The sequence below is a fragment of the Macrobrachium nipponense genome, chromosome 43 (assembly GCF_015104395.2).
Source record: "Macrobrachium nipponense isolate FS-2020 chromosome 43, ASM1510439v2, whole genome shotgun sequence".
Taxonomy (NCBI): domain Eukaryota; kingdom Metazoa; phylum Arthropoda; class Malacostraca; order Decapoda; family Palaemonidae; genus Macrobrachium; species Macrobrachium nipponense.
Window position 1 is genome coordinate 7,022,925 of NC_061104.1, and position 15,000 is coordinate 7,037,924.

General features: G+C 37.4%; 1 protein-coding gene across 1 annotated transcript in view; it reads left to right on the plus strand.

The window, feature by feature from the left end:
- LOC135213789 (uncharacterized) overlaps window positions 1-15,000 on the plus strand; it is a 58,803-nt gene that overhangs the window by 21,476 nt on the left and 22,327 nt on the right. Inside the window, exons 3-7 of the mRNA XM_064247917.1 lie at window positions 7,286-7,376; window positions 8,294-8,482; window positions 9,740-9,843; window positions 10,609-10,764; window positions 11,432-11,507. Of these exons, the coding sequence (XP_064103987.1) occupies window positions 7,286-7,376; window positions 8,294-8,482; window positions 9,740-9,843; window positions 10,609-10,764; window positions 11,432-11,507 (616 nt within the window). The remainder of the gene's footprint in view (window positions 1-7,285; window positions 7,377-8,293; window positions 8,483-9,739; window positions 9,844-10,608; window positions 10,765-11,431; window positions 11,508-15,000) is intronic.

Sequence of the window (15,000 nt, forward strand, 5' to 3'; positions counted from 1 at the left end):
TATTGTTGCTCTCAAGAAACTCAGAAACTCTCTCTCTCTCTCTCTCTCCGAAGTTCAGTATACTTCCGTGTTCATTACTGGTGTTAAAGACACAGTTCATCGTCACGTGACTTGAACTAGGAAATAATAGAGTCGCTTTGGGCCCATTATCCTAGTCTGATTCATGTTTACTAACTGCGCGAAAATGGCTCGTCTGCATCAAATGCTGTAGCATGTAACTGACGTGTAAATAATTAATGCTTTGTTCATCCGGCTCTTCTTTCTTCTTTGTGGTGGCAACGATTTGCTGTCTTATTTTACGAGATGGCAAAATAGGCAGAATTAGACTGTTCAGTTCTTGCACATTGGATAAATAGTTACGATTTTTTTAAAGATTTTTTTTATTTACTTCGACATATTCAGAGCTAATTTGATGTAGTGATGGTAGTTTGCTTTCAGTTCAGCATTATCTAATCGTAACGCCATTTAGATATGTACACTCTCTTGTATGTATAATATAAACTATACATATTATACATACAAAAGTGTGTACATATCCCTACATTAAGGGGTCGGTCGCCCGGTGCGCCTTCTCCACTGCCTTCTATCCAAGGCATCGTCTTCCACTAAACCTCTTCTCTCCATATCTTCCTTCACTTTATCTCGCCAACTAATTCTGTCCCCCTCTCGGTCTTCTTCCTCTAACAGCTTCCTCCTAAGCCCTCTTCATTCCCTCCTCATCATCCAACCTCAACACACGCATTACCATCTCAAGTGTGCCTTTCTTATCACCTCTGTAATCTGTATTATTTCGTCATTTTCCAATCTCTCAAGCAGCGATATTCCCATAATCCACCTCAGTATTCCCATCTCTATTCTCTCAAGCTTTACTTCCTCTTTTCTTCTTAGAGCCCATGTTTCCGATCCATTGGTCTTATCACTGTGCTGTAGATCTTGATTTTTAGCTTGACTGGCATTTTCTTATCACATACTACTCCAGCTGGTTCTCTCCACTTCCCCATGCAGCTTTTATCCTACTGTCAACTTCAGTCTCACATCCCCCCTCTTGGCTTACGGTAGATCCAAAGGTATTTAAACTTATCCTCCTGTTTTATAATGTAGCCTCTTCTTTCTTGTATTACTATTCTGCCTCTGTCTTCCCTACTGCTCACCAAAACCTCTGTTTTATTCCCAATTTTTGACACCCTGTCCCTTATTAAGCCACCCCTCTCTAAAAACTCCTGCCACTCTCTAACCCCTTTCTGTATGTCTTCCTTATTTTCGGCAGTAATCACCAGATCATTGCCGTACAATAACTCCCACAGCTCTTCGTTCCTGATTTCTTCACTTAACTCATCCATGACCAGCACAAATAAAAATGGACTTAATGGCCCTGGTGTAAACCAACACTAGCTTCAAACTTTTCTGTTTCCCCAACTGCTGTTATCACTTTTGTGTTCGTTCTTTGATCTATCATCTCGACTACCCTAACCAGCTTTTCTGGGACTTTCCTCTTTCTTAAACACCACTTCTCTTTGGATTCTATAGAATGCTTTCTCCAGATCTATAAACGCACAACAGAGCTCCTGGTTTCCCTCTAGCCTCTTTTTCTGTAGCTGTCCTACTGTGAAGATGGCATCCACCGTCCCTCTTCCTCTCATGAATCCATACAGCTGTTTCCCGATCTTTACAGTCTCTCTTAATCTCTCATCCAGCATCCTCTCTAAAACTTTCAATCCATGCGCAGTTAGTTTATTTTCCCTGTAGTTACCACAATTCATGGCATCATCCTTCTCATTGTACATACTGTAACTCCGCCCACCACTACACATTTTTGTAATATAAAGTTCTGTAAACTATGCTTGTTCTCAGTGTGAACTTGAAAAGGTAGAATAAACTACGAAAGTTCTTGTTCCAAGTCCCGGTTTTCACTTGCCTTCCTACGTGGATTTTATATTTTAAAGCATGCGGATTGTCGTGCTGTATTGAATATCGTATATATATATATATATATATATATATATATATATATATATATATATATATTATATATATATATTTATAATATATGTATATATATATATATATATATATATATATATGTGTGTGTGTGTGTATGAATATGTATATATGCAATAAAAAACACCGTATCGTGCTTCAAAGTAAAGAGTAGAAGTATCCACAGTAATATTCTTGTTTACCAAGACGAAATATATTTGTAGAAATATATACACTATATAGAGCTTTCGTCCATATCATTTTGTAGACTTGATCACTAACTAAAAAAAAAGAAGGCTGGACGAATTATATATATATATATATATATATATATATATATATATATATATATATATATATATATATTTACGTGCTGTACGTACATCGGTTTTCCGTTTGAATAGCGTATTACTGCTAACAGTATATGTATACGATACGGACTACCACTCACCTACTACGTTAAGCAACACCGAGTCTATTTAATCTTTTCTGAATATAACTGTTGCAATCGGGCACAGCACCGTTCCTTTCTTTCTTTTTCCGTCACGCATCTCGTAATTACTGTTTAATGTAGCCGAACCATTAGCGCAGTAGCTATTGCTTGGGTTTACCCTCTTATTACTGTAATTGGGATTAAAAGCGCAATTTATCTGTATTAAAATCTATGATAACATGATTTCTACCAACTTAAATGATTTTTGTTTCTTTTCTAGCTAATGGAATAAACGGAAGTAGTCTGGTCGTACTAAAGGTTTGCTCCTGTTTATTTTGAAGTCGTATGGTTAGTGCTATAGTAGATTCACATCAACCGTGCATTTGATGTCTAGGGCAGTCCCTTACGACGCTCCTGATTGGCTGTTGATAAGCCAATCACAGGGCTGGAAAATCTCAGTCTCTCTCGAGAGTTCACATAGGCAGGATGTATGCTCCACCTCTCTTGAGGGATACTTTTGAAAGACGTATCTGTCAGGAGAAGTGAAACATACCTCCTGCCTATGTGAACTCGAGAGAGAGACTGAGAGTTTCCAGCCCTGTGATTAGCTTATCAACAGCCAATCAGGAGCATCGTAAGGGACTGGCCTAGACATCAGATGCACAGTTCATGCGAACGAAATAAGCTCAAATGGATCCATGGTCATTATTTATATGCTAAAATAAAAGCCAAAGAGAGTGAAAAACGGAGCTAAGACGTTATCTTAATCTTTAGCTACCAAATGTGGCTGAAAAATTGAAGACGCTCATTGAGTCTTCTTGTGACCAAGATCTGTAGCTCCCTTTGCGCGGAAGACAGCGCTTCCGCGAGAGCACCAAAATTACCTTGAAATCATGTTGATTACGCTGAACTTCCTAAAGAAATCAAGTTTATATATATATATATATATATATATATATATATATATATATAATATATATATATATATCCTATATATTAATAGAAGTCTTGTATGGCGGTAAACAAATTACTTACTATGAGATTCAGGGCCTCTGTAACACGGTTTTTTCGTAATAACTTTTTATCTATGCATTTCATAAATATAACGCTTATTCAGAATACATATTATATCTACACATAAATTTTGACTGTATTCTGCATTACGTAGGTTGAATAAATTTGGTACTTATAATGTAAAAGTGACTTTTTTTGAAGACGGGCAAACTTACTTAGAGAAAAGGTTTCGAACCCACTCGTTACGTAACTTATGACAGCATTTCTTCCCTCTTTCTCAATGGATGATTGGCTATACGTAACGAAGGCTAAACCTCTGGCAACAATGACATACAAATCTAAATACAAGCAAAGCAGTACACCTTTATGAACTCTGGAACCTCTCCACTGATAATTGTATTAATGAACAAACCAACAAAATATATTAATAAATACAAAAACACTTTGATTATTAGTCTAACTCCCAAAATAGGTTTCCTAAGAAATTACAGTCTACTTTATAGGTCACAATCAGATTGACAAGATGTAGGGAATAGTTGGTAATTTTCAAAAACATAGTAGACAAGCTTGATTTGATAACTGCTATATCCAATGTAAAGCAATTTTTATTTATTGGCTATCTACCTATTTACTGAAAAAAAATAGCCATACCGTATATTGGCTTTAAACCTTCACCAATAATTATCGTCAGGATGATGACTTCATGAGGCTCCACCCACTTTCGCCTCGTTATAATTCAGGATAACACTGAAGGCTACCATGGGCATTGTTGGATTAGAAAATTTAACTTCTGGCTATAAAAACTAATTTCTCGATTAGTTGTAAGAAGTGCTAAATGATCCTCAAGGATCCCAGCAGTTGGCCTAAACGTTTAATTCATGTATATTACTTCTATACTGTTGCGGCACTACTGCTACAGTAGTATTACTGCGCTAGCACTGATACCCCACCCACATCTATGTATCGTTCCGCCATTCATAAAGTCTTTGGGTTTCAGAGCCGATGGAGTTTCTGTCTGGTGGATGGGCGGGGCAACATTTCGTCAAAAGATGTTTACCTTGCTTACGTAATGAATGTTTTTCGACTCTTGGCTCGTAATCACTGGCCATGGCGTCGGCTAGATCATTTTTACTCTATAAAAATTAAAACTATCGGGTTTAGGTTATTGATAATGCTGACAAAATTTGTGTGTGGTTGTAAAATATACATATGTCAACTTTCAGCTACATCCGATGTTTTGACAAGGAGCAAAGTCCAAAAAACCGTGTTACAGAGACCCTGAATCTCATAGTAAATGACATTCCTCCAGCAAACCTATTCTCTCCATATCTTCCTTCTCTTTGTCTCGCCATCTAGTTTTCTCGATCTTCTTCCTCCAACACTTACCTCCAAAGCCCTTTTCACTCCATCCTCGTCATCCATCGTCAACACATGCCCATACCATCTCAATCGTGACACTCTTATTACCTCTGTAAATCTTTTACTTAGCCTGCCCTTCTTATTCTCCAATCTCTCGAGCAACGATAGTCCCATAATCCACCTCAGCATTCTTATCTCCGTTTTCTCAATCTTTACTTCCTCTCTTCTTCTTAGAGCTCATGTTTCTGCTCCATACATTAACACTGGTCTTATCACTGTGTTATACATCCTGAATTTTAGCTTGATTGGCATTTTCTTATCGCATGCTACTTCAGCTGCCTCTATCCACTTCCCCCCACCACAACTTTTATCCTACTGTCAACTTCAGTCTCACGTCCTCCCTCTTGGTTTACAGTAGATCCTAAGTATTTAAACTTTTCCGCCTGTTTTAGAATCAAGCCTCTTCTTTCTTACATTACTATTCTGTCTCTGTCTTCAGTTATTTTAATATATTGTCAACTGAGAATGCATGAAATAGGACATTCTTTCTCATTGCTTCCACTTTAGGGTACATTACCCTAACTTAGGGTAATCAGAATGTGCTTCGTGTAAAGGTGAGGGTGAAGGGAAAATGTGGGAAAGCTAAGGTAATCCGAGGTCAACTTGCAGATTTTCTTCTCCTCTTTCACCCTCCAGTCTTATTATTATTATTATTACTGAAAAAACAAATCCACAGTTATATATGGGTACATATATTTAAAGATAAATATCTTGAGATTTATTTTTAAATAATGTACCCATATAGTATAACTGTTGATTTGCTTCTGCAATAATAATAATGATAACAATAAGACTGCAAGGTCAAAGATGAGAAGGAAATCCGCTAGTTGACCTCGGATTACCTTAGATTTCCCACATTTTCCCTTTACCCTGAGCTTTACACAAAGCACATTCTGATTAACCTAAATTAGGGTCTTGTACCCTAAAGTGGAAGCACTGGGAAAGAATGTCCTAGTGAAATCATTGAAATAGAAACTGGATGAACTAATGCTGCTGTTGGGGGTTTATTGTATGGCACGGTCTAAGACTAAATAATTTCTTTCATGGTTTTGTTGTAAAATGTACTACGTTTGCGGTCTACGACTATTCATACCCGCGTGGCAACTTAAGCTCCATTAGTTGGCCTTGGTGACGAAGCCCTAATTACTAGTTTTTGTTTTACTCTCTCTCTCTCTCTCTCTCTCTCTCTCTCTCTGTCAGACAGTAACATGTCTGAAAATGTATTCATGTATTATTCTCATCTGGATTAACGTTTCCTCATTATCATTGTGGATGAGATTAGGATATTCAATAAATTTAAGCTCGGCCACAGTAAGCAGAAGCTTTTAAGTATAACATTTTAGTCATAGAAGAGAAAAATATGGACTCTTTATCAAGAGGATTTTTGGATGAATACCTTGGAAGGAAAATATGAGGGTTACTATCCGGCAGAGAATGTTTTAGTATCATAATAATCTTATCGTTGCCTGATCTGGTGTAAAACCCGCATCAACCCATTCCCTCCTCTTCGTGTCATCTTCCCTAGCTTGGGGTTAGGGTAGGGGAAGATGGGGTTTGGGAATCAACCCCCTTCCACCCGTTCCCCAACCCCCGCCGTCATTTTCCTAAGCCTAAGGTTAGGGAACCCGGGCTCTTATCTCCGTGCTTTGAACATAGGGACAGCACGAAAATACTTTCCTTACCTGGGTCCGTGCACTGAACAAGGCACGACATATTCTGTTCAGGAGGCGATAAGGCATGCAATGTCACCCGTGTCAAGGTGAAGTACCAAAGTCAAGAACACATGCTCTCTCTCTCTCTATTCCTAGAAGCAAACTCTCTCACTACATTGTTTTTGTATGACTATACTATGTATGTGCCAAGCTTTTACAGAATAGAATGCCTATTTGTATACATTCACTAGTCTCATCATGAAACATTCACACAATTGTAGGGGTGACACTTCAGGTCGATACCCTTCCCGTGGGTTGTTAACTCTACGGCCTGTTCAAGGAGCTTATTATAGTATGTGCTGAATCCGTTTAACGTTTCTCAGTGGTCATCAAGCCAAGTATTGACCAAACCCAAACGACTAGGGGTATAACAGATGTCTCACTAGTATTGGTATGTATTTATATTATAAACAAGAGGTATGAATGATGTCATTAATGACCAATAATCAAACGAGGGAAAATCTATTTTGATATACCGCTAAACAAAGTAACACAACCCCAAGACTGTGGAATGCCGTGAAAAATCAACAGCGGCTCAGCCCAACCGAGGTTCGGCAACATTGGTTATGTGGAAACAAAACGTAGCACGTGAAATCACCCAACAACAGCTAGTGAGATATTATACGTCCAGTGATTGTCATTTGATCTGGTTGCCTGAAGTATTTTCCCACTTTGTAATTTCTGCTGATTTCTTGTAATTAATCTTGTTTGTACTTCTTCTTTTTTTCAGCACCGAAGGGGAGCCGAGGGCAATGGTGGCTGTGACGGTGGCAGAGGGGGACGACCACTTTGGTTTCTTCTGCTGCTACTGTTGGCAGTTGGTGAGGGCATCCATTATGTAGGCCTATTCATGCTCCCCCAACATACATACATGTATAATTAGTCAGTAGGTACACATATACAAGTATACGTTCATATACAAATGGTAGCTTAATTAATCATTGCATAATTGCATGAACTTAATATTTACATAGCACAGTCATTGAAAGACTATATGAGCAGTAGACTTACATACATACACAAATAACTAATTATTGCTTCCCAAGTATCATACATAGACAATTAATTATAAATGCTCCATACGTAAGTTTTGTATATGCTTGATTTCCTTATTAAATACGTTAAAGTAACTTATTATTAGATTAATCATTAAGTACATACGCACATCGTAGGGGGATAGTTCTGTGAGGGCATCTCATGCGGTGCACTGTAGGTATTTACTTACGGTTCTTTGCAGCATCCCTTCGGCCCCCTGCTCCAACCCCTTTCATTCCTTTTACTGTAACTCCGTTCATATATTCTTTTTGTTCCATCTTACTTTCCATCCTCTCCTAACAAGGTAAAACTCAGATTCATCATTTTGGTAATACGTGTTCCCCCCTGGCAGAATACACAGTTTTGTTTTAGGTATTTTTCGAGCAAATCCTGTTTTTGTTGATGTTGCCATTTCATTATGATTTGTCATAATCACAGCATACAGGTTTCATGTAACTCAGCATGTACATAGTACAGCATAGTACTACATAAAAATAGGCAGCTTAATCTTATACAAGCAGTAAAATGTCTGTTGATTCGGTAATTATATATTATATATATATATATATATAGTATCATATAATTATATATATTATATTATTATATATATAGAGAGAGAGAGAGAGAGAGGAGAGAGGAGAGAGAGAGAGAGAGAGAGAGAGAGAGAGACAAAAAACTACTCAGTGTAACATTTTCCTTGCAGTCTTGCCTGCCTCCTTGGTAAGTGGAGAGTGCGTGGTGGACGTGTGCTGTTGTTACAGCGACAATTACAACACCACCTACCGGGACAAGATCAACGCGTTTACCAACCCGCCAACCCCTCCTGATTATCAGTACACGGGCATCAAGCCAAAAGGGAAAGAGGTCTATGAACCATGTTTTTGCTCCGATGGTAAGTATTCGTCAGTTAGTAGGATAGTAAAAGATTGTGGCAAGTCAGTGTTGTTCACTGTAATTCAAATGATGCTGCGGTAGGCTAGTATGTGTTTTATATACGACTAGGCTTCGCCTTTTCATCGATAAATACTTAAATGTTTTATATTTTCTTGCAAAATGCACTTAATGCGTTTATATTATTTGCTTTAACTTTATGTACAAGGCGTAGTAAATGGAAAGAACCAGTCGTAAAGTGGTAGTTTGTCTTACACGTTAGGTTACAGTAAGTCACGGAAGAGTCCTTCCCAAGGTTAGTCGGAAATTATATTAACTGAAAATGAGTTCCTCAGTCAATCCACAGTAGGATATACTAGTTCTCCCGATGCTCTCATAATTAATTTCCTTATTTGTAATTGCCTTTATTTTTCAGCCTTTTCTTTGTCTCGCCATACCTAGCAGCCCTGTGTAGGAGGGTAGTGCGTCAGTACAACGTTCTTATCTTGCTGTGGGCATTACTAAGGCATGTTTGCACCGTACCGTACGTCCTGCGTTTAGCTGGACCCACTTTTTAGCCTTTTGCTTTACCTCCGTACCCAGTTCCTTTCTTCCATCCTGCTGTCCAACCACTCTTGCGCCCTCGTATTAGTGTCTGGAGCGCTGAATACTAAGCACTGAGTCCCTCAGTTGTTGGCTCTATAGCTAGATTTTCATAATTCATATATCATATTATACACATTGACTAAGAGAAATTAATTGACTCGACAAACAAATATTAGGGTCGAGCTCAACTTACATGTAAGAAAGAGATTAATTGCATAGATTATTAATCAATAAATTAATTAGGGTAAAAAAATTGCGCAATTTTACTTACAAGAGTCTTATATTAACGCTAAAGGTGTTCTTTTGAGCTAATGGAACAATTTGCCACTTTTTTTAGTACAAATTTTTCATAATAAGATATGCGGTAAAAAGAACGACCAGATAATGATTGTAATTCGATTTATTTTCCTATGGCCACAATTGGTAAGTGCATTTTGTAAGAAAATCGCAAACGAATATAAATGAACTACAACCGATTATAAATTCATGAAACTGTTTAATTATTCTATTTACCTGAATTTCTGTCGATATTTTTAGCGTGACAAAGCTTATGTCCTTTCTCTTCTCACAGTCCGTCTTTTACCAGAAAAGTAACGAAGGATGAGTGACATCTCATGAGCTAACATGTTGAAAGTGAAAGCTGTTTTACCCAAAGCTCTCATTTGTCTTCCAGTGACCGTGGGTGTGACGTCTATAACCCTCACCGAAGCGACGTACGTTGCAGATGCAGCTGATGCCACCAAGCGGACAAGCCTCCAGAATACTGTTACCACCAAGGTAGGTTACCGATCTCTTGGACTGCGTGTCTTCCGTTTCAGAATCGTTGCTAAATGATTTGGAAGCTTTTATGAATAGGTGGCAAATGCAGTCTTGAAGACTCTGAGAGTTACTTATTCTCGAATAATGTAACACGAAGTGACTCACCAGTCACCACTCGTAATCAGATGAGTGAAGGGTTCCACTGAGCACTGCTGGGGTGTGCTGGCAATGTTGTTACCTCAGTAGAATTGAATGATGTTATCGTTCATCTTCCAACCCAACAGTGACAGAATGGAGGCTTTGGACTCTATGCAGTTCCCCCTCCAGGTGAAACCACTTAAGGACAGCTAGATACATTCTAAAGACATTTGAACCTCACTATGCAGTTCCTTCTTCAGGTGAAACCACTCCAGGACAGCTAGATACATTCTAAAGACATTTGAACCTCAATATGCAGTTCCTCCTTCAGGTGAAACCACTCCAGGACAGCTAGATACATTCTAAAGACATTTGAACTTCACTATGCAGTTCCTCCTTCAGGTGAAACCAATCCAGGACAGCTAGATACATTCTAAAGACATTTGAACCTCACTATGCAGTTCCTCCTTCAGGTGAAACTACTCCAAGACAGCTAAATACATTCTAAAGACATTTGAATGCAGTTCCCCCTACAGTTGAAACCACTCCAAGACAGCTAAATACATTCTAAAGACATTTGAACGTCAGTGTCTTTGACTGAATCAATTCTCGGAATTCAAAGAAAAATCTTGTTGGTTCTTTCAGCTGAATGCTCTGAAGGGGAATATGACCGGCACAGAGGTCAGCCTTGTGCCCACCCTCATTTCGCTGAAGGCCATTTATGCGAACAACACGGCATCCAGCGTAGTCTTCAAGGTCGAGATCCTCCTTAGAGGGAGAAACGAAGGTGTATCGACTCCTGTAAGTATGGATAAGCTGTCTGTTACTTATGGTTTTTATATATACATTTTAAATTTTCCCTGTTCAGCGGGTTATGCGTGACGTGTTCTCTCCGCTGTCTATAATCTTGTCCACTTTCCGCTTGAATTCCATCTGTGGAAGGTCTTCATTTATTCACTTTCACTACTATCAGGTTCCTAAGCCTTCCTACTATAGTAGATTCACATCAACCGTGCATTTGATGTCTAGGCCAGTCCCTTACGACGCTCCTGATTTGCTGTTGATGAGCCAGTCACAGGGCTGGAAACTCTCAGTCTCTCTCGAGAGTTCACAGAGGCAGGATGTATGTTCCACCTCTCCTGAAAGACGTATCCCTCATGAGAGGTGGAATATAGATCCTACCCATGAGAACTCTCGAGAGAGACTGAGAGTTTCCAGCCCTGTGACTGGCTTATCAACAGCCAATCAGGAGCGTCGTAAGGGACTGGCCTAGACATCGAATGCACGGCTGATGTGAATCTACTTATAGTCTTTGCCTCATTAATTCCATATCTACTGGTTTTTCTGACTTATCCTTCCCATCTCACGTTGAAATCACGTCATTATTTGAGATATCCGTCGTCTGTAATTATTTCTGCAATGCATAACAAAGATGTTTTCTCATTCAATATCTTATACAATTTTACAGGTTACCAATGCTTTGGTCGCTGCTTTAGCTGGAAAATCGTTGGGAAATGTTAACACGCAGTCTTTGTCTGTTAGTGGTAAGAGAATCAAAACTTCTGTTATTACATCAGATTAAGTCATACTTGGTTACACGGATTAGAGACTAACTACGAGAACACCTCATTTTAGCTTGATCTTACATAGTTATCTATTTATTTTTTTATCTAGCTCTCTATCTACCTCTATATCTACTTTTAGGGATGTGTGAATGGATTGTTGAGCCAAATCACCTTTATGAAGGTGAAGTGTGAATGTTGAATACAAATGAAAGAAAAAAAGTTGCCATTAATTAGATGAAGTGTTTGCGTTGTGTGTGCATCGTGAAAATTGGTAGAATGATACACGTGAAGGTAAGGACAAGTGGGAAAATAATGGATCAGTGTACTTTGAGATGGTTCGGTCATGTGGAAACAATGGACGCTGGCAGGTCGGTGGAAGTAAGTGTATGATTCAGAAGTATCAAGAGTGAGGGGAGAGGAGGGAGGCTCAGAAACGGTTGGGAACATAGGGTGGAAGAGATACTGGGAAGGAAGAACGTCCATAAGCGCTCAAATCAGTCAGTGGCGCAGTGTGTGAAGGCCCTAAAATTCGCTGCTGCCGAACCATATGAATAGGTATATGAAGCGGGTAATGTTGCGATCTTTTTAATTCACAGGATCATTTTAATTCACAGTACACTGTAGGCATTACTTAAGGTTCTTTACAGCGTGCCGTCGGCCCGTAGATGCAACACCTTAACTGATTCATAGTGCAACTGCGGTTTTTTTTCCTGTTGCACCTTTGAAACCTTTTATTGTCAATTTCCGTTGCATTGCTGAATGGCCGCTCAAGTTCCAGTGCTTGGCCTTTGGCCTTAATTCTATATGCTATATTCTCTCACGATTCAGTAATAGTGAGGGTCGTATTTTGTCTAGATCTTCCTGTTGATCAAGAAAACTGCCGATACAGACATACATACATATATATATATACTATATATATATATATTTTTTAAAATAGATATATATATATATATAGATATATGTATTGTATGTATATATTTCTGGTGACAGAAGTTCACTCTCGACGTGGTTCGAAGTCACGTAGTTGGTCCTGTTGCTGAATAACCACTGGCTCCATGCAATGTAAAAACATCATACAAACAAACAAACAAACAGACATATATGTATGTATGTATATACAAATCTGATACACAGAGAGAGAGAGAGCGAGAGAAAGAGAGAGAGAGAGAGAGAGGCAATGTTGCAGGGTACAGTCATAGAATTTCCGGAATATCTTTGCTGTCTGTTTGTGATGGCAACCTCCATATCTTAATCTGTATTAATTCACTAGTAATCACTCTTTGCTTTTCTGTTTATTCCTATTTCACTATTGTTACGAATGTACGTGTGTTTTGGTTCCTTCCGGATTAGTTCAATTTATCTTTTAATTTTTTAATTTTGTATTTTACAAAGATTAGTTTTTCTCCCCGTAATTTATACGATAAATGTAATTGCGCATGCTCAGATAGCCTTCTATTTAGTTACCTATTCACTTCCGTCATTCATCCATTTGATTATCTCTTCAATCCTGTTTACTATTTTTCTCTCATTTCTACTTTTATTAACTCCTCTTCTACTCTCTCTCCCCGTTTCTTCGTTTCGTTCGTGTTCACTGAGTTTTAAATGCGCTTTCTTCTTACTTATCGTTTGTCAGTACTTATCTATTATTTTCAGCTGTCTGATTATCTTATTCCCATTTACTGTTACTTTCCCCTTTGTTCCGTTGTGCTAGTTCGTGTTTCTTTGCTCATAACTAAATATACTGTCTTTTAGCTCATGTTTCTTCGCTTATAACTAAATATTTTGTTTCTTTACTCATAACTAAATATTTTGTCTTTTAGCTCATTCTTCTCTTATAACTAAATATTCTGTCTTGTAGCTCATGTTTCTTCGCTTATAACTAAATATTTTGTCTTTTAGCTCCTGTTTCTTCGCTTATAACTAAATATTCTGTCTTTTAGCTCATGATTCTTCTCTTATAACTAAATATTCTGTCTTTTAGCTCATGTTTTTTCTCTTATAACTAAATATTCTGTCTTTTAGCTCGTGTTTCTTCGCTTATAACTAAATATTTTGTCTTTTAGCTCATGATTCTTCTCTTATAACTAAATATTCTGTCTTTTAGCTCGTGTTTCTTCTCTTATAACTAAATATTCTGTCTTTTAGCTCGTGTTCTTCGCTTATAACCTAATATTCTGTCTTTTAGCTCATGTTTCTTCGCTTATACTAAATATTTTGTCTTTTAGCTCGTGTTTTCTTCGCTTATAACTAAATATTTTTGTCTTTTAGCTCATGTTTCATCGCTTATAACTAAATATTTTGTCTTTTAGCTCGTGTTTCTTCGCTTATAACTAAATATTCTGTCTTTTAGCTCGTGTTTCTTCTCTTATAACTAAATATTCTGTCTTTTAGCTCGTGTTTCTTCTCTTATAACTAAATATTCTGTCTTTTAGCTCGTGTTTCTTCGCTTATAACTAAATATTTTGTCTTTTAGCTCGTGTTTCTTCGCTTATAACTAAATATTTTGTCTTTTAGCTCATTCTTCTCTTATAACTAAATATTCTGTCTTGTAGCTCGTGTTTCTTCGCTTATAACTAAATATATTGTATTTTAGCTCCTGTTTCTTCGCTTATAACAAAATATTCTGTCTTTTGTAGCTCGTGTTTCTTCGCTTATAACTAAATATTCTGTCTTTTAGCTCGTGTTTTTCTTCGCTTATAACTAAATATTTTTTGTCTTTTAGCTCTGTTTCTTCGCTTATAACTAAATTTTTGTCTTTTAGCTCATTCTTCTCTTATAACTAAATATTCTGTCTGGTGCTCGTGTTTCCTTCGCTTATTAACTAAATATCTTGTCTTTAGACTCCTGTTTCTTCGATCTATAACAAAAATTATGTCTTGTAGCTCGGTGTTTCTTCGCTTTTTATAACTAAATATCTGTCTTTAGCTCGTGTTTTCGCTATAACAAATAGTTTGTCTTTTAGCTCGTGTTTCTTCGCGTTAACTAAAATTCTGTTCTTGTAGCTCGTGTTTCTTCGCTTATAACTCAAACATTCTGTATTTTTAGCTGTGGTTCTTTGTTATAACTAAAATTTTGTCCTTTTTAGCTCTGGTTTTTTCGCTTATAACTAAATATTCTGTCTTTTAGCTCGTGTTTCTTCGCTTATAACTAAATATTCTGTCTTTTAGCTCGTGTTTCTTCGCTTATAACTAAATATTCTGTCTTTTAGCTCGTGTTTCTTCGCTTATAACTAAATATTCTGTCTTTTAGCTTATGTTTCTTAGCTTATAACTAAATATTTTATCTTTTAGCTCATGGGTCTTCGCTTATAACTAAATATTCTGTCTTTTAGCTTATGTTTCTTAGCTTATAACTAAATATATTGTCTTTTAGCTTATGTTTCTTCTCTTATAACTAAGTATTTAGTATTTTAGCTCATGTTTCTTCGCTTTTAACTAAATATTCTGTCTTTTAGCTCATATGTCTTCGC